The sequence below is a fragment of the Crocuta crocuta genome, unplaced genomic scaffold (assembly GCF_008692635.1).
Source record: "Crocuta crocuta isolate KB4526 unplaced genomic scaffold, BGI_CrCroc_1.0 scaffold35, whole genome shotgun sequence".
Lineage (NCBI taxonomy): Eukaryota > Metazoa > Chordata > Mammalia > Carnivora > Hyaenidae > Crocuta > Crocuta crocuta.
In genome coordinates, this window is record NW_027530625.1 from 1207529 (window position 1) to 1228447 (window position 20919).

The 20919-nt window shown below is 39.6% G+C and overlaps 1 protein-coding gene across 6 annotated transcripts in view; it reads right to left on the reverse strand.

Annotated features, from left to right (window-relative positions):
• The window catches only part of DENND1A (DENN domain containing 1A), a 917228-nt gene that overhangs the window by 242532 nt on the left and 653777 nt on the right, over positions 1 to 20919 (reverse strand). For all 6 annotated transcript variants that reach the window (XM_077768204.1, XM_077768202.1, XM_077768203.1 and 3 more), the window contains exons 6-7: positions 14267 to 14347; positions 9353 to 9406 (exon numbers count right to left, since the gene is read on the reverse strand). In XM_077768204.1, the coding sequence (XP_077624330.1) occupies positions 9353 to 9406; positions 14267 to 14347 (135 nt within the window). The remainder of the gene's footprint in view (positions 1 to 9352; positions 9407 to 14266; positions 14348 to 20919) is intronic.

Genomic DNA, 20919 nt, shown 5'->3' on the forward strand with positions numbered 1-20919 from the left:
GTCTGCGAAAGAATTCCACAAACTCACTTAAGCAACCACATCAGAGAAGTATATTATAGGAAAGAAGGCAGGGTTTACCCGGAGGTCAACTTTTATCCCTCCTGTGTGAATGGAAAAACCATTAGAATAAACAATTACCTGACAACTCTTAAGAGCAACAATGGAATTCTCTGCAATCTCAGTACTTGATAATAGGCCTTCCAGTACCACCTCAACTTTGTTTATTTTTGAAAGTCACGATGAGTTCATAAATCTTTTCTATATCATGGTACATCTTTTGACAAAGTGGAGTCTGGGCAATGTTATATGTAACTGTCCATTCTACATGCTTTTCCTGCATCATTAACCACTTGGTATGACACTGACCAGATAATTAAGACAGGCTTGTTTAATATTCCAAATGAATGTCTCTATGATTATTCATTAATCAAAAGTAAACTTCAAAACCTGGCTGCTAAAAAAAAAAAAAAAATCCCTTCTACAGCCAGTTTACAATGTAATTATCACTATCTATCTGTTCCTGATATGTGATTTCTTTTTAGTGCAGGTCAACTGTTTAAGATTTATAAAGATTTATGCTCATTTGACTATTGCCTGTATAAAATTCACTCCTACATGTGTTATCTTGATAGAGAAAAACCGTGATGAACAATTATCTACTGATAGTTTTTCAGTGAAAAGGACGAAAATATTTCTATGCAGAAATTGTAGGATTGATGAGAATTAACTTCAACAGTGATCTAAAAAGTGGAAAGAATTTTCTATGTTTGCTTTTCATTAATGTCTTGCAGATACACCGACCCAAAAGCCAAGTGAAAAGAATTGTTATTTTCCCTTTTCCCGGGGGTGACTGCACTGTTCATTCATTCATTCACTCAGTCAGCGAACCATTCAGTCAATGGTTCGCTGGAAAAATACTAATCCCTCTCAATCTGGAAGAAGAAATGACATTAAACATGTTCACAAAATTAATTACAGAACTTAAACTACCGATGAGCAATTTCTTAGAAGGGTGTAGGCAGCCATGGAGCCTAAGGCCCAGGACCCAGAAGCTTCTCTGTGCTGGGATCAGATTGACCTGAGTGTGATGCCCGGTGTTAGCATGTACTGGCTGGAGGACTAGGGGCAAGTTACTTCAGATCTCTGGGCTTCATTTCCTCTTCAGAGCAGGGATAGCAACCACACTGCAAGCTGCCGTGCAGACTCCATGATATAAATACTGCCTGAACTGATCCATAGTAAGTGTTGAATCTATACTAGCTCCTTTATCTCTTTCTTACATTAACTGGTCTCTGAAGCTGTCCAGAGCAACAAGATTCTCTGGTGACGTAATTAAATTCCCTGTGCCAAAGTCCTTTCATCCTTTTCTTTGCTTATTCTCTGAAGTTCAGTATGCCCCTCAGAGGAGATAATCAATAAATGTTTACAGAAGCTCCCATATTATAGGCACTGGAGTCCTGGACTTCATTCCTGGCACCATTTCTAAGCTTCAAAAATTATGATGTCAATGGCACCTGCTAAGAGACTTGTGTAGTCAGATACACACTCCATGAAAATAAATTATCTTCACAACCAAAAATGTTAGCAAAAACCCAGAGAAACACAAGTCCCAAAAAGTAATGTGCCCTAACCCTTAGCCACAACACAGACCTAAAAAGGTTAAGACTAGAATGGTAGGAAAATGCAAAGAAGGGAAAGAAAAGGACCATCAAAAGCCATCGCTCTCTTGCACCAAGCACTGAACTTGGAACTATACATTCAATGCTTCATTTGTTTCTCCCATTTTTTTTTTTTAATTACATAAGGACACGGGGGCTCAGAGAATATATGTAAGTAAGGCCAAGGTCCCTGAGTCGTGGAACCCAATATCTGGCTGTCTTCACAACTCATGTTCCTTCCACTACTGCAGACTATGTCATATTAACAACCCTGTGGTTACTGCTTGTTTCAATCTGCAATGCACCAATTTAGTCATTTTAAATTAATCCTTGAAAAATCACCAAGAGATTAAAATGCAAATTTCAACATGGCTAGCGCTCAATACTGACCCTGTGTCAAAAATCACACAAATTGGTCCTACAAAAGTTCAGATTCTCCTTAGAGGAAAAGCTTTCCTGCTTCGCTTAATATTTGAGATATGAAAAATAATTTTTTTTCTCTTTCCTCATGAATATCAAAAGTCAACTGCAGGGAGGCAGGCGGGTGTAATGAAAACAAAACGGTTGGTTTCCTTACCAACCTCAGTCACTACACCTCACTTAGGTTCAGACCTTGGGCTGGTAACCTCAGGTCTGTGGGCCCCGGGGTTCCTACATAAAAAATGGGGCTCACGTCTACCTCTCACAGAGGAGCTGTAAGGATTTAAATGGAACCATGTATGTTAGGAGTCTGGCAGATTGTTTTTATTATTCCGCTTAGAAACAAACAAGGACAGCCTTTTACCGATTTGCAAAGGAGGATTTAGGGGACAATGGGTCATACACAGGGAATTGGTTCATTAGTGGCAAAACCAGCAGAGGGAATGCAAATTTTTTTTTTTAAATGGTGGGGACAATGCAGACAGGAATTGGAGCTGAGGCTATGAAGAAGACAGGTTTTTTTTCCCTCCTAACCTATTCCTAAACCTCAGTTATAACAGTTTTGAAAACTAAGAAATTATCAGAAGTTTCAGGTACCTTAAATTTAAGTTAAGGAATTCTCAGTCCTTAAAATTAAAAAAATTAAAATAATGAAACTCGCCTAGGCAATGACTGCCTTAACATTATTAGAAACCACCTAAACGTCTATTAGTAGGAGAGGCACAGTTAAAACACTGTAGGGATTTCCAGTAAAATATGGTAGATTAAACACATGTATTTATCTCTTCTCTCTGATACCATTCCTCTTTAGTAACCCCCCAGGAAAAGTCACAGTGAAAGAATTTTAAAAGACGTAAACCCCAAAGAACAGGAGAAAAAACGTTCTTGGAAGAGAGAGATCAAATTGTTAGAAGTCAGAAAGCAGATGTTACTTAAGAAATGGTTCTCAAGCTGGGTCATTCACCCCCCATGGGACACATGGCAATGTCTTGGAGACATTTCAGCTGTCACAGCTGTAGGGACGTGTGCTATCATCATATAGTGAGCAGATCTCAGGAATGCTGCTAACACCCCACAACACACAAGATGGATCCACACAACAAAGATTTATCTGGCCCAATGCACCAACAGCACCAACTGAGGTTGAAAAACTCAAGGAGGATGACTTGGCAGCCCACAAAAGGCTGAACACAAAAGCTGGGGCAGAGGGACAGGGCACAAGCTCAAGCCCAACTCAGGCCACAGAACTCCAAAAAGGTTCAGGAAGTAGAGACATCCAGAAGCTCCAAAGGCTGGAAAAAGGGTGCCAGTAAAAATAAGATTCTTCTCTCCCAGCTCACTCTGCTAGTCAGCTGCCATTCTGACACCTCTCCAGCAGAAGAAATGTTTACCTTCTGGAGACACTGAACCAGAAAGGCTTGGGGACACCAGGTACAGGACAGAGGATAAAGCATTAAATAAAAAATGGGAGGGGGGCTTAAAGAACACAGCTTCCAGAATGTTGGTACGTGAAGCTTATGCTCACTGGCAAAAACAAAACTTACTAGTTCTAAAGAAAAGATTCTGAAACTGACATTTGAGAGTTCCTCCGCAGACCCCCTAAGTAACCAGGCCTCTGATCCATCATCTACAATAAAGAGTGCCAGGTAACAAGCCCCATTCATGAACACAGACCTTCTACTTATCTTTTTAGTGCCTCAGTCTAAACAGAACTGGACAGCCACTTGAGGAACGCCTCTACAATCAAAGTTATAGAACGAAACAGGAGAGAGCAAACATTGAGGAAGAAAACATGCAAGAAGAACAATTTTTTAAATCTGTACGCAATACTGTCAAAGAGATGAGGGAAAAAAAATATTGCACTCATTAAAACAAGATGCCATTAAACAATGAGTAACTTAAGAAGGGAAAAAAGACCATCAAAAGCCGTATCTCTTTTGTACTAAGCATTGAACTTGGAACTTTACAATCAATTCTTCATGACATCAACAATGATAACAGAAGAAATTCAACAGGGGGGAAAGATTCGTTGAAAAAACTAGAAGGAAAACTAAAAGACACTGATGGAAAATAGAAAAGAAAATTAGAGGATTAACACAAAAGTTGAACACCCTACTATAGAGGCCTCAGAGAAAGAGAAAAATAAAGAAGAATTTTTTCAAAGAAATAATGTGACATTTCTCAGCTTTAAAGGACATGAGTTTCCAGTCTGAATGAGCCCACCAAGTGCCCAGCACATTTGATGAAAATGGCCCAGAGCAAAGCAAATCGTTGTACAATTTCAAAACACCAGAGACAAATAAATGATCCTAAAAAATAAATCAGGAATCAGAAAGGCTTACAACCTCCAAGTTTCAACAGGAAAACGAGAAGTCAACAGAGTTCCATCTTCAAAATTCTAAAGGCAAATTTCCAACTCTAACCAGAGTAGGATAGTCATTTTCAGTGATGGTAAGTCTCAAAATGTTGCCCCCAACACAATACTTTCTCAGGAAACTACTGGAGAACATTTCACCAGAAGAAGGGAATAAAATAAACAGGAAGATGTGAAATCCAGGAACTCTTAATTGACAAAAAGTTGTACAAGAAAGGAAATGCAACCATAATCGAATGTCTCATTCCACATGCTTACTTGTAAACATTGTGGATTTAAAAGTTTTTCTGAAGATAGAGGAAAAATGGGGGAGGGAAAATATGTGAGTGAGAAAAAGTTATTTTCAGGGAGAGAGGGGTTCAGAGTTGGTAAAAGACCTAAACTCTCAGCTTCCACAGAAAAATCAACAGGTGATATCTGAGACAGAGAAATTAAGATGTAGCAATATATACACATTAGTTTAAAACATGGATAGAAATACTGCAATTGCTAAAAACTTGAAAGTAGCTGCCTCTGGGAAGTGGAAAGTAAGGAGAATTTGAAATTTTCATCAACAACTATGTGGGATTATATGATTTTTTAAGCGATTAATATGCATTACTTTCATAAGAATAGTAATACCATTAAATTAAAAAATCATTAAAAAAGGATGAAGTAAATCAATATAAACAGGTCTCAGAATACATTAACCTAAAAAAGTGAGTTGCAAAACAATATGAATTGTATCACATTTATGGCTTAAAAACTGTCTACAACCTACACAGGTACACACTGCACATCACAGAGAAAGGTCTGAAAGGTCTGGAAGGACACACAAACTTGAGGAAGAATGGGACTAGGAGTAGAGGAGGGACAATGGTAATTCATTTTCTATATGTACTTCTTACTTGTTCAATGTTTTTAACAAAGATATTTTGTAACAAATTTTAATGACATGGGTAGATGTCCATAATACACTGTCATAAAAAAAAAGTTGACATAAAGGTATATATTTGATATGATCCCCACTGTGTCTTTTAAATTATTTTTTTAATGTCTTTTTTGAGAGAGAGAGAGAGAGAGAGAGAGAGAGAGAGAGAGAGACCGAATCCAAAGCCTCTAGGCTCTGAGATGTCAACCAGAGTCTGACGCGGGGCTTCAACTCATAAACTATAAGATCATGACCTGAGCCAAAGTTGGACTCTTAACCTACTGAGACACCTGGGTGCCCCTCCCCATTATGTTTTTTAAAATGTAGCTTCTATAACTTTTGTTTTTTTTTTTTTAATCAAAAGGATCCTTTTATCTCAAAGTATTACCTAATTCCCAACTTAAGTGGCTAGAAATAAACTTGCTATGAATAAAGCAGGAGCAGGGACCTGTGCTCCAGACAGCCAGCCAATTATCTCCCTCAGGCCATCCAGGGTCCTACAGCAACCTTGGGGTTCTAGGCTGCACAGTGTGAAAACTAGTACTATTGTAAAGAGGAAGGAACTTGGAGTGTGACTTTCTCTGAGATATGGGATTACAAGTGATTTTTTCTTTTGCTTTTGTATAATGCATATACGTACATACCTTCTCTATAATTTGGAACAGTTTACATAATATCTGTTCCTTAACATGCCTATACAACCACCTAAACCTGGCACATTTGTAGCAGCAGGGAATAGAGATGGTCAAAAGAGCTTCATTAATCTTTTCAAGTTATGGTTCTATATTCATATTTCCTGTTTCTTAGGTTGACTTCAACCATTTATATTTTTCTAGAAAATTTTCTACTGCCTGTTCCAAATTTATTGCATAATTTTAATTATACTTTAGTTTTCTTTGCAAAAATTCAGTTTTTAAAAAGTCTTATTTGTCGATTCTACTTTAGCAGAATTGTTTACCTAAACTATAATTCATTTTTCTAGCGTTGGCTCTTTTACTGCTATTCATTTTCCAGATTCTTGAGCTAAAAGTCAAGTTCATTACTTTCTCAGTTTCTCATTTATAATAAAAGCATTAGAAGCTATGAATTTCCCTCTGAGTGTAATTTTAGCTGCATCCCTTAGGTTTTTGTTGTTTAGTGTTCTTGTTGCCATTAATGTCTAAATAATACACGATTTTAATGTTTTATCCCCTTTGATTCAGTCAATATTTCAAGTAGATGAATATTTTTAAATTTTATTTGTCACTAATTTCTAGTCTTATGTATTGCCACAAAACAAACTGGCTTGTAAGACTTTGACTTTTTCTCTTTAAAAGTTTTCAGTGTGATCTGGGATATATTCAATTCTTATGAATGTTCCATTGCATTTGAACATAATCCCGCAACAAATAGCCTTTTGCTATTTGTCCATGGTAAGACCCTACTTCTGCTATTTCACAGGATTTTTCACAGGATTCTTCTAGTTCTTTTTGGGTTCCTCCATTGTCTACTCCTTACTGACTGCTAAGTATCCATAATCATCTCCTTTATGTTGTGAAAATTCATGAAATTTTTTGGTTCAAGGCAGCTCCCTCTGGAACTATATTTTATAGTTCTTTTGTCATTTCCATGGAATTTTTTGATAGATAAAAGGTAAAATTAGGCTCAAAGTGTAGCATAGTATATAGCATATATTAGGCTCAAATGTAGCATAGTATATGAAGGCTCAGTCTCTAGAATCAAAAAGACCAATGTTTGAACTCTAACCCTACCACCTCTTTGCTGTAGAGTCTTGAACATGTTAATTAAGTTCTCAGGGCCTCTGTTTCCATACATAAAATAATAATTATGATAGTTAGCACCTAAGCTTATTAAGAGTGGTAAATGAAAGAACGCAGGCAATCATGAATATATCATTTGACAAGCAGTAGTACCCAGTAATATTAGCTATTGTTGCTGAAATGGGAATGATGGTCCAAAGTTTTTATTACTTAATGTCAAATAAAAAGAAAGCAGTGTTTTCCAGCAGAGCCTGATCATACAGATAATAAACTTTATGGATATATTTGACAGTCCCAACCAACTAAGATGTTTATCTAAGGACAATCCAATAGTCTAATAACTTCATTAATAAAGCATGGTTACTTTAACAGTTATAATTTGCCTGTTCTATAGACATTTAAAAGAATTTCCTTTCTGTGAATCTGTAGTAGCTATATAGAAATATACCACTATTCTAGTACTTCGATACTCAAATATATACACAAAAGAATGAAAAGCAGGGACTTGAACAGATGTTTGTACACCGATGTTCATAGCAGCATTATTCACGATAGCCAGAATGTAGAAACAACTCAAGTGTCCATCAATGGATAAACAAAATGGAGAAGGCTGTTACACCTACCATGGAATGTTATTCAGTCTTAAAAAAGGAAGTTCTGATACATGCTACAACATGGATGGACCACAAAGGCTAAATGAAATAAGATACAAAAGGACAAATATTGTATGGTTCTATTTAAAAAGATACCTAATCAAATTCACAGAGAGAGAGAGAGAGACAGAGACAGAGACAGAAAGAATAGTGGTTGTCAGGGGATGAAAGAAGGAAGGAGGTAAATGGGGAGTTGATTTTTAATGGGTACAGTTTCAGTTGGGAAAGATGAAAAAGTCCTGGAGATAAATGCTGACGATGACTGCACAACCACATGAGAAATATATATACACACAGTAATGAAATGTATACATAAAGATGGCTAAAATGGTAAATTTGATGCTATATATATTTTGCCACAATTTTAAAAAGTAATCAAGTGCCTACATGGTGGTGAATGTATATTTAATTCTACATAGTTTTATTTATTTAAAATGTTTATTTATTTATTTTGAGAGAGAGGGAGAGAGAATGAATTCCAAGCAGGCTTTGCATTGTCAGTGTGGAGCCTGATGCATGGCTCGATCCCACAAACCATGAGACCACAACCCAAGCGAAAATAAAGAGTCAGACACCCAAACAATTGAGCCACCCAGGCACCCCTACATAGTACTATTTTTAGTCCAAGTAAAACATTTTGGAAATATGTCTTAAAGCTAGATACATAATTCAGCTTGTTCAGAGGGCAAACATTGAATTCTGCTCCCTCAGACTTAAGTTCACTGCTCCAAAATCTTTAAGAGGTGGGGCTGGGGGGGTCTTCACACTCATACCCACAAATATTTTCTTTTACCCTCTTAAAAGTGTATATGGGAATACAATATAATTCTACCTGAGTAAACCTACCTGAATAAAGAAATCTTTACAGGAAAGTTCTTTATATAGAAGAATTTTCTTCACAACAGAAAAACTAAAAACCACCTAAATATACAACACTAAGGGAAGAGCTAAGTAAGCCACATAACAAATGAAATACTATACAGTCAACAAATATGATTCTTATGAATGAGATAGACAGATGTTTATGGAATAGGTGATTTTAACTATGTGAAACATACATTCCCAAATGAATAGCATGAGACATCAACATGTTAATAGGTGATTACCTTTGAGAAATATGAGTAATGATCCCTCCTTGACTTTACACTTTCTCTTCCTTTTAAATATTCTCTATTTGTCTTTGATTTTGTAATGCATTATTTTTATAATGGAAAATATAACATTTTACTTTCTTTTAAAGGCAAGTAGGGGCACCTGGGTGGCTCAGTCAGTTACATGTCTGACTTTGGCTCAGGTCATAATCTCATGGTTTGTGAGTTTGAGCCCTGTCTGTGTCAGGCTCTGTGCTGATAGCTCAGAGCCTGGAGTCCGCTTTGGATTCCATGTCTCCCTCTCCCTCTGTCCCTCCCCCACTTGTGCTCCATCTGTCCTTCTCTCAAAAATAAACATTAACAAAAATAAAATAAAATAAAATAAAAAGATAAAATAAAATAAAATAAAAATAAAATAAAATAAAATAAAATAAAAGTAAAAAACAAGAATAAAAAGTAAACTTTTCTCCCCAAGTACTCACTCACATTTTCAGGTATGCTGGGAAGTTCTCTGGTATCAGGCACAGTAAAATAAGAATGCTGGAAAAGAAAAGCAAATGCTATTTATTTTTGTGAAAATATGCAACAAGCACATTATTCAGAAATCCAGTAAGGGATCTGAAGATAGTTCCTTACTCAACTGAGGAAAAGTTTCACTGATAGGAAACCACCATAGAACATTTTCTTTGGATAATGTTGGATTACAGCCAGACATGTTAAATCATCAGCTGGGTAGATGGAATTCTTTCCTATAAGAGATGAACCTCTTTAGGAGATATAAACGAACAGCTCCACAAGGTTAAAGACTAAACTCCCCTACAATGTTTGCACATTTCTGAACATGTGAAAGCTGCAGGCTTCATAATTTATTGTTCAATGAGGCAAGTGGACTCGAGGGACCAAGTATCACTGGGGTTCACTCAGCAATGGTCTTACCAACCAAACCTGCCATTTCATTTTAGCATCTGAGATTATACCCATACACAAGCTGCAGGCAAAATCTGCCCCGAAGGCCCAAGTGATGTTAAGGACAGCTCTAACTGAAGGTCGGCTGCACTGAGACCACTACAGATGGCTAACAGTGGAGAATTCTGTCCCCTATGCTCTGCCAATATGCCTCCTGACTTCCAGTGTAATCTCCAGTGAAGGGAGTGGGAGACTCAACAGAGCTGAAAGCCTGACCTGTTCAAAGAACTTTCAAGGCGGCATCCCCACGTATGTAACGAGCATATGTCCCTGAGTTAAATGACAACAGGCTGAACTGATGACACCTCTGTGCTACTAAAGACTCGGAGGACAATGGCAAACAGGACTGGAGAGGCTGGTGCTAGCCAATTAAAAATGGGATTGTGCAAAGGGCAGGAAAGGTCGCAGCAGAGAAGGTCAGCTTAGCCACGGCCAAAGTTCAAACCTGGACCCCCAAGTGACATTGCAGGAAGTCCCTCCCCTCCATTCCTGGATAATTGGAAAATAAGTAGGTCTCAAGAAGAATGGGTTGTAGAGACTTCCTGAAATGAAAGGCGGGGCGACAATTGCAATAATAACAACAACAATAATAGTATGAGCTACTTGCCTGATATTCAACAGATACTGACTGTTGGATACTGCTACATGGAAGGCTGTATGCCAGGGAGTTGTATAAATATTATCTCTAATTTCCATAATTTTAAGACAGATATTATCTCCATATTACAAATAGGTAAATTAAGGCTCAGTGTGCTAAGGGCACACAGCTAGCAGGTAACAGAACCAGGAACTGAAACCAGGTCCGGAGAATGAGAGCTATTCTCTTCCCACTGTAACAGATTGCTTTACCTACACTTTTTATGAACAAATTATAGCTAAAGTCTCCTGAAGTAAACTAAAAGGCAGAAACAAAAATTATGAAAAGACCACTTGAAAAAAAAAACAACTCTGCAAAGCATCATTCCAAAAGCTGCATGTCTGTGCCAAAATACCACCTATGAAGTACTATAATAGAAACTATGTAGCATGAAAGCTAGTTAACAATTGGGGCACCTGGGTGGCTCTGGGTGGCTCAATTGGTTAACTGTCCAACTCTTGATCTTGGCTCAGGTGATGATCTCATGCTTCGTGAGTTAGAGCCCCAAGTCAGGCTCCTGGGATTCTCTCTCCCTCTCTCTCTGCCCCTCCCCTGCTCACAGTCTCTTTCACACACACAAATAAACAAACAAACATTAAACAAAAACTAGTTAACATCTGATTCAATTTAACAATGAGTTGTAAAATACAAGGTTAAATGTGATGCTATGAGATGCCAACTTCTATCCCAAATGGCTAGAGGGGAGTCCCAGGAAATTTTCAGTAATGGACGTCCACATGGTGATGGGGCGACAAAATAATGGCCAGCACAGTGAGGGGGAAGGAACAACGACCACAGAGTCACCATTTAATAGTTATGTGATCTTAGGCAACTTCACTTGATAGCTCAGTACTTTAGTTTTTGAACCTATAAATGGGAACCCTAAGATCTACTTCAAAACTGTTATGAAGAATAAACATTATACCCATGAAGTGCCTAGCATTCTATAAATGATATTTTAATAGAAAATTATTATTTCTCGACTGCTAGTTTGCATTTCTATTTTTTCCCAACCGCCTATACCAGATGCACAGAACTATTCTCTTCTGACTAAAGACACAAAAGTCCTGGATTGCCATTTTCCCACATTTCAGGCTTTATAAGCTGGATGTGACCAGTTCTCTAAAATCGGAAATGCAACACAGGGAGAAGAATTCCTCCTGAATGGTAAAGAAACAAGTATCTGCCTTTACAGATGCAATGGATTGAAAATAGTGAGGCAACGCAATTCTAAAACCAAGTAGTCCCCAGCCTGTCCTTTGAGATTCTGTCTTGCTCCATCACCCGTGAAATGCAGTGACCAGAGGGGGTCAGAAACATTCCTAGGAACCACTGGCATGAAACAGCTGCACCTCCTCCCCCCAACAGTTTCTCCTGCCCCTAGGATGGCTTGTCCTTGAGGTCTGGCAGCCACTCAGGAGAAGGAGTGGCCCTTCTTTCCCGGCAGCTGGTGACCCAGCCAGGCTACTCCACAGCTACCTGTCAGTTGTCATTACAGACTGAAGCGGAGAGATCAAGCTGCTTGAGGAAAAGGGACAGGGACAAAGGTAAGGTTGCTTAGCTGTTTGGCAATGACCCGAACAGGTTTAAAGCTCATTTCTTCATCATCTTTTCCGGGCAGGCTTCCCTTCAAGAATTTCTCTAACAAGGTTCCTTTCCTTCCTATGCTCTATTAGAATGAGCAAAAAACCTCTAGCAGACCAGTTCCTTCTTTGCTCCCTTTCTTTCAACACTCATGGCCTAGTGGAAAAAACATGGGCTTGGAAGTTAGCCCTGGGTTTGAAAACCCCAGTCTTCTTATTTATTAACCACACAGCCTTCGGGGCAGGGGGGAGCGCAAGTACCTTTTCCTCTCTAAGCCTCATCTATGAGACGAGAATGCTACTATCTGTTCTGTAGAGCTGTTTTGAACAGTGGAGATGCATACTTGGCAGAAATTAAGAACTTAGGAAATAGAAGATCTATTATTAGTTATTGGTAGTAATACTGCTTTCAATTTGATGATAAAAAAAAAACCCTACAAGATATGTTCATTTTCTTTATGAGGGCAAATACACTAACCACTGCATATCAATGCAGCACCTGGTTCTAGTGAAGCCAAAAGACAAAATTTTCTATTATTTCTATAATAAAGCTATTTACCTATCTGACCGACCTGTCTGTCTATCCATGTATCTATGTAAAGAATGGCAGACTGCCACATGCAACACCTCATTTGGATGTACCTACAGTCTCAGAAGCTTGAGTACCCCATGTTCCCCTACAAATGGACCTTGTGAGCTTGTTTGGAGATTCTAGCAGGAGAGCACAGCTACTCCCGAGTCCTTGACTGAAGAACGGTCCTCCCTCCTCTATCGGAGGCAGGTTGTCCTCTTGGACTGAGGGCACAGCTTTGGGAGGTGCACACACGGAGAGGTGACAGAGGAAGGGGATGGGCAAAATCAGCTGGATCCTGTGATCAGTGGGGTGACAGATGTCATGTCACACATGGAGCACGACTTTCTAAACATTCAGATCCCACAACATAGGGAAAATAGCCCCCCGGGTAATCAGTCAATAGCTGGCCAATGGGTGTCCATCTGAGAATTCTGATGAAGGCAGTGGCAAAGGTTTGACCTAGAGAATCAGAGTTTCAGTAACTGCAATATGAAAAAGATCCCCTAGATACAAGAGTGCTGATGAATAGGGGCACATGTACCCCAATGTTCACAGCAGCACTCTCAACAATAACCAAAACATGGAAAGAGCCTAAGTGTCCATCAGCTGACAAATGGATCAAGAAGATGTGGTTTATCTNTGATGGGCATGGAGGAGGGCACTTGTGGGGATGGGCCCTGGGTGTTATATGGAAACCAATTTGACAATAAACTATTTTAAAAAATAAAAATAAAAAATAAAAAAAAGAAACGGGAATTGATATGACAATAAAATTAAATACTACTGAATGCGAAGAAAAGAAAAAAAAGAAAAAGATCCCCTATGCCTCTTCTGCTGTCTTATCCAATCAACGAGGAGCTCGAGGCCCACAAGGTTAAAGGTTTTAATTAACATCACTCAGGTCACCGGCAAAACTATAGTTAGGACTGAAACTTCCCGTTCAGAGGGCTTTTAGCCAAGCGCACCACGTAGCGTGTATTTAAAAGAGTTTAAAAGAAACAATTCTTCCTGTGGGCCAGGAACCATGCTAGGCTCTCTCCAGCCCTATCCTTGAGAGGCATACAGTCTAACGGATGAAACCAGAGAACAGATGTGTGACTAAACACTGCAAGTGTATAAGACTCTTGGGGCCAAGGAGAAAACCTCGATGAAGCCTTGCGGGGAGAGGGAGGCAAGGGGAGGATTTCTCTGTAAATAAGCTCCAAGGTGAGTTCTGAAGGATAAATGTGGGTTACCTGACAGCAGAGGAGAGAGGCAGTGTGGGCAGAGGGGCGACAGCACAAGCTTCAGCAAAGGGGCGCACACAGCAGTGCTGGGGGGAGGAGCAGAAAGCATGAGGCAGGGAGCCCCAGGATGGGGCCCGCCATCACATTCTAAGCCCAGCACCAGCCACCCAGGAGATGCTAGTGATGAGATGCCAACCAGGAGGAGGGGACCCTGGGGACGTTTGGGGTCCATTCCTCATGGGATCCCAGAGAATGGAAGAAGCTCACTCCCTGGCCTGTCTCAAGTCCAGAGGTTTCAGAGGCAGGGCCAGGGAAGGCGCAGACAGCAGAAGACGATCCTGTTTGGCTAACTCCATCTTACTGTCAATGATGAAACGGTGTCTGGGTGATCATTAATTTTCTGCCTCCACTTACCACGCTGAGATGAACAGACACTCCTGGGTCAGGAATGGGAAGTTTGTGCAGAGTTTCAAGAAGCTCATTCCATTGATTTTCCTGAAAGAAATAAAAGGCCTAAGTAACAAAAGCAAGGCTGAGGCCTTAGTCAGAGACCTGCAGGGAGACCCGGGCACACAGTGGGCTAAAGGCCACCATGATGGAGGGGGCTGGGGAGGTACTGGCCACAGCACAGAAATAGGCTTGATATTCAAGTAGGTTGGGACAAAAGACACTGCTTATGGCTTGATATAAGAGCCAAATAGATCCTCCTACACCGAGTTTGACATTTTCTACTGAGTAAGACACCTACCATGACCGCCTTTTATGGATCATATACCATAAGCTCTCAGCAAACCTACCCTCTCAACTCCATAGCAACAACTTTTAAATGCAAACAATCCCAGCTTACAGGGCGGGGGTGGTTGGGAGAAACAGCAATGACACTATAGATCTTGTCTTCATCATCATTACCCTCAATTAATTTTATTGAGTGCTCACTGGATGTACACAGCAGCATCCAATTACGGAAAGTTAACATGAACTACATACAGCAGCATGCAATACAGTATGGTGGCTGTGCATTTTAATTAGTGAAATTGAGACACAGAAAGAAATACAAAGCAGTACAAATTATTCAATTGAAAACAGATTCACTTTTAAAATGCTCAAAAGAACACTGCTTATAGCATTATGCAAAAGCCATTTCTCCCACCCTGTGGAATTCTCTGTGCTGACGGAATAGTATTAAGCTTGCAGTTGTATCCATTTGTTATCTGTTTGATCCTCACAACTACCCCACTTCACAGATTGAAAACTGAGGCTCGGGAAGGTGCTCAAATCAGCCAGTTAGTAAGTTGCACAGCCAGCAGCCGCACACAGGTTTTCTATGTTCAAGCCCCGAGGCCTCTCTGTGGCTCCACAGCCGTCTTTGGAAGTAAACTTAAAGGAGAGGAAAGCGAGGATGAGTCCAGATTAAAAACCTGTTTCAACCCAAACTCTGATATCAATCATTCAAGTCTCTCACAGAGAAATGAATGTGTACACATGCACACGCGTTTACTTCTGCGCTGCAAAAAATCTCGAATGTGCTGAGTAATTGTTAAGACAGCAATTTTTTAATTTCATGTACTATGTAAAAGTGAGTTGCTGACATTATGCCCCATCATCCATATATACAAAGGACATTCTCCTGTATAACCACAATCAATCATCAAAATCAGGAAGTTAACACTGATAGAACATTCCCATCTAATCCTCAGATCTCAGCAAGTTTTATAACTATGCCAATAACGTCCTTGGTTAGCAAAATAATCCAGTTCACAATCACATGTTGCCTTTAGTTGTTAGGATTCCCTGGTCTTCATCAGTCTGGAACAGTTTGAGTCTTCCTTAGATTCGGAGGCACTTGACAGTGAGTCCTGTCGTTTTGTGGAATAACTCTCAATTGTTTGATGTTTTCTATTGATTTAGACTTCAATTCATTCCATTACTGATGATGTTCCACTTTGATCATTTCATTAATTCATCTGAAGTCTCTACTATGAAGGTACTCGTTTTCCCTGTGTTTAGCAAGCATTTTGTAGAGTGATACTTTAGGTAAATATCCCATTCCTCATCAAACTTTTAATTTATGCATAGATAGATACACATACACACACACACACACACACACATACAGACACGTGAGGACCCACAGTTTCCTATTTTATTCAATGACTGCAATCCTTTGCTATTGCTGTTTGTTTTGATGCTTGAAATTGTCCTAGGTTGGAACAATGGGAACGGGAACCCCTTATGTCTTGCAAGCTCACTTTTTGTCTTTCTTACATGTCCCCATCGTGTTTTGAGCATATCCTCAGAGCACTTTTTGGCAAAAAAAAAGATATTTCAGGCTCATTTTATACTTTCCCTGCCCTAGTCCTGGAATTAAACATTTCTTCAGACAGTTCTGGCTCCTTTTAGTGGAAAATGTTATTTAGAAACGATGATTTACACACTAGGTGTGCTCACTGCTACCTGGGTATGGCTAACCCCAGACTCTCTTAGTGGTTACAGCCAGAGAATATACTACACACAGATCTACAGTGTACACATCTCTATTGATTTCTGAGGCGCCTGGGTGACTCAGTCAGTTAAGCATCCAACTGCGGCTCAGGTCATGATCTCACGGTTCGTGGGTTCGAGCCCTGCATCAGGCTCTGTGCTGACAGCTGGCTCAGAGCCTGGAGCCTATTTCGGATTCTGTGTCTCCCTCTCTCTCTGACCCTTCCCTGCTCATTCTCTCTCTCTCTCTCTCTCTCGCTCTCTCAGAAATAAGTAAAAAAACATTTTTAAAAAATCTATTGATTTTTATACCTATCGCATATATTGAAAGCCATTGGTTAATACTAATGGGTATAATTCCAATCCAACATAGGAATCCTTCTAGTTTCCTTCCTTTTCATAGTTGTAACTAAATTCAACAGAAGTGAACAACCAGTCCTATTTTCTTAATGTATTTACTTATTTGTACGTCACCTATCTTTTATAGCTGACCCTATCCACCCAGGGGCCCTTCTTGCCCAGCTTGAATATGGACATCCAGTGCTAGGCCACCAATATTCACTCTTTCCCAACAAAAAATGCCCTCTCTACCCTGGGCTCCAACCCTCCAGTGCTGGGCCACTGCTGTCCCCCTTCCCCTGTGGATCCCTCTAGATCCTGCTAGTGTTCAGATATCTGGTGCCAAGCCAATGCCACTACTGCCCCACATAATCAACCGCTTCATCCCTCAGGCTCCGACGCTCTTAGCCAGGCTACGCTCTGGCTCAGATGCCCTCCTCAATCCCTGCCAGCTCTTCCAGAGGGATGCCCTCCATGCCCCATTCACAGTCTGATAACCATAAGGGGTCAGTGACCCAGAAAGACACCCTCATCGTGTGGCTTAGGTTCTAACACTCCACTCTGAGCCATCATGGTCAATACCCACCCCAAAGCCCCCCTCCCCTCCCTGCTGAAGCCTAACTTCCCAGTGACTTTTGGATTTGGGGAGAGTATTCTGTTCTTTCAATAAAAGCTCTTCCCTCCTGTTCTAATCTGATGATCCACGTCTTGCCAACAAGTAAGCCAGTTGTACACAGATTCCCTTTCATCTGTGTCATAATTCATTTAACCAGGAAGAATTTAATAGAAAGAGTACTGGGTACAGTGGAAAGAGACTCCACTGAAACACATCACTGATCTCAACGCTTCACTTTGAGAGGCAGGGTCCTTCCCGGGGCAATGGCTCAGAGGACCGGTACACCAATTTTACAGGGTAATAACCCTATCTCCCCTACGCATGGGTGGTGCAAACCCAAACTTTCCTGTATCACAATACATGTTTTTAAAAGTCTACTATGTTTTGTTTTAACTGACTGGGGCATAAATATGGCGGTAAAAAAAATACGTGAGTCAGTCTCCAATTCTGATTGTTAAGAGCTTACATGTGATGCACTTCTATTTACTAAAGACGTCTTTCAAATGTGAGTGAAAACCTGAATGTTTGAGTGAAGTGAACTGTGAACAGAAATCAATGAACAAACCCAAGATGGCCTCTGAATTCATTCATTAAAGAATAAATCACTTCCTTTGTGACAGATTTCTCTGATACCTGAACATCCTTTCAGGGTCATTTTTATTAGTTATTCCTTCCACTTACTGTGGCCTCTGGAATACAATGCTGGTGAGTAAATCTAGCTTGAAGGAAAGATTTATTGATTATACACACAATTTCTCCTTTTTCTCCAAAACAGCATTTCCTAAAGTAGGTTCCAGTCAACACTAGTATCTCAGAATATTATTTGTCATGGAATATAAAGGGTTTGGGGCCAAACAAGATGGGAGGCACTGATAACATACATTTCTCCACTGCAGGACCTTCTTAGAACCACCAGAACATGAATCTTAAGGAGACAAAAATGAAACACTGCATTCCCTCTCCCCAGCTGCAATATGGCTGAACCACGGCGCCTTTTTGTATAAAGCAGTTCTTAGAACTAATGTTCTGTAGAAAGTGTGAGGGGGAAAATTTTTTTTGTAGCACTGAATAATAACATATCACCAATTAAAAATCTTATGCCATTTACAAAAAGTAATATACAAAAAGATAAATGCAAAAATATCCAACTCACTAATAATCAAAGAAATGCAATTAAAACAGTGAGACTGTTCACTTATCAGATAAACAGTGAATTCGACTCATGATACTGGTGAGAGTTTGGCGAGCCAGCCACTCCCGTACATTGGCAGCAAAGGGGATCTTTTAAGAAAATGGTACAATTCTTTTGGAGAACAGTTTGGCAAATGTTTTTTAAAGTTTATGTCCACTGCCCTTAAAATGACCCATCTGAGATTCTCCTCTTAAGGAAATAATCCAAAATGAAGAAAATGCTTTATGCTTAAAGTTGCTAATGGCTCTACTTGTGGGGGAGGGGGTCCCAAATAATAAAAACTACCAGCAATAGGGAAGTGCTTCCGAGGTCCATGATGAAGTGCTATGCAGGCATGAAAAATGTTCAGTGTTTTTACTAGCATGAGGAAACTTTGTTACTATAGCACCTGAAAAATGTGAGCTATGAAAGTCTAAACACAGCTCCCATTGACCCTTGACATCCATGGAAGACACTTCAGCCTATCATTTCTTCCAAAAGTACAGGAAGGTAGAGATAACTTTTTAAGTAAGTTCCAGACCCTTAGAAAAGTTACTGAAAGAGCACAACAAAGCCTTATTGAAATGGGGACTTGGGACAGGTGGCTGGGTCACTTGCTAGTTCAGTGTTTTATTCACAGATCTGAGCCCTGCAGCATGACATGAGCAATTCAAATTTCTGCCTCAGCAAAATTATAATTTAATACATGTCATGAACTTTCAGGGCTGCTTGGGAATATCAGATATTGTGAATATTAACTCTGAATGGGAAGGGTCTGTTTATTTTTTCTTTAACTCAAAAAGCAAAGGAAGAAAACATCCTCAAATATGAGCGATTCTTATTTGGGGTGGAGGGATGGTAGNAGTCTCCAATTCTGATTGTTAAGAGCTTACATGTGATGCACTTCTATTTACTAAAGACGTCTTTCAAATGTGAGTGAAAACCTGAATGTTTGAGTGAAGTGAACTGTGAACAGAAATCAATGAACAAACCCAAGATGGCCTCTGAATTCATTCATTAAAGAATAAATCACTTCCTTTGTGACAGATTTCTCTGATACCTGAACATCCTTTCAGGGTCATTTTTATTAGTTATTCCTTCCACTTACTGTGGCCTCTGGAATACAATGCTGGTGAGTAAATCTAGCTTGAAGGAAAGATTTATTGATTATACACACAATTTCTCCTTTTTCTCCAAAACAGCATTTCCTAAAGTAGGTTCCAGTCAACACTAGTATCTCAGAATATTATTTGTCATGGAATATAAAGGGTTTGGGGCCAAACAAGATGGGAGGCACTGATAACATACATTTCTCCACTGCAGGACCTTCTTAGAACCACCAGAACACGAATCTTAAGGAGACAAAAATGAAACACTGCATTCCCTCTCCCCAGCTGCAATATGGCTGAACCACGGCGCCTTTTTGTATAAAGCAGTTCTTAGAACTAATGTTCTGTAGAAAGTGTGAGGGGGAAAATTTTTTTTGTAGCACTGAATAATAACATATCACCAATTAAAAATCTTATGCCATTTACAAAAAGTAATATACAAAAAGATAAATGCAAAAATATCCAACTCACTAATAATCAAAGAAATGCAATTAAAACAGTGAGACTGTTCACTTATCAGATAAACAGTGAATTCGACTCATGATACTGGTGAGAGTTTGGCGAGCCAGCCACTCCCGTACATTGGCAGCAAAGGGGATCTTTTAAGAAAATGGTACAATTCTTTTGGAGAACAGTTTGGCAAATGTTTTTTAAAGTTTATGTCCACTGCCCTTAAAATGACCCATCTGAGATTCTCCTCTTAAGGAAATAATCCAAAATGAAGAAAATGCTTTATGCTTAAAGTTGCTAATGGCTCTACTTGTGGGGGAGGGGGTCCCAAATAATAAAAACTACCAGCAATAGGGAAGTGCTTCCGAGGTCCATGATGAAGTGCTATGCAGGCATGAAAAATGTTCAGTGTTTTTACTAGCATGAGGAAACTTTGTTACTATAGCACCTGAAAAATGTGAGCTATGAAAGTCTAAACACAGCTCCCATTGACCCTTGACATCCATGGAAGACACTTCAGCCTATCATTTCTTCCAAAAGTACAGGAAGGTAGAGATAACTTTTTAAGTAAGTTCCAGACCCTTAGAAAAGTTACTGAAAGAGCACAACAAAGCCTTATTGAAATGGGGACTTGGGACAGGTGGCTGGGTCACTTGCTAGTTCAGTGTTTTATTCACAGATCTGAGCCCTGCAGCATGACATGAGCAATTCAAATTTCTGCCTCAGCAAAATTATAATTTAATACATGTCATGAACTTTCAGGGCTGCTTGGGAATATCAGATATTGTGAATATTAACTCTGAATGGGAAGGGTCTGTTTATTTTTTCTTTAACTCAAAAAGCAAAGGAAGAAAACATCCTCAAATATGAGCGATTCTTATTTGGGGTGGAGGGATGGTAG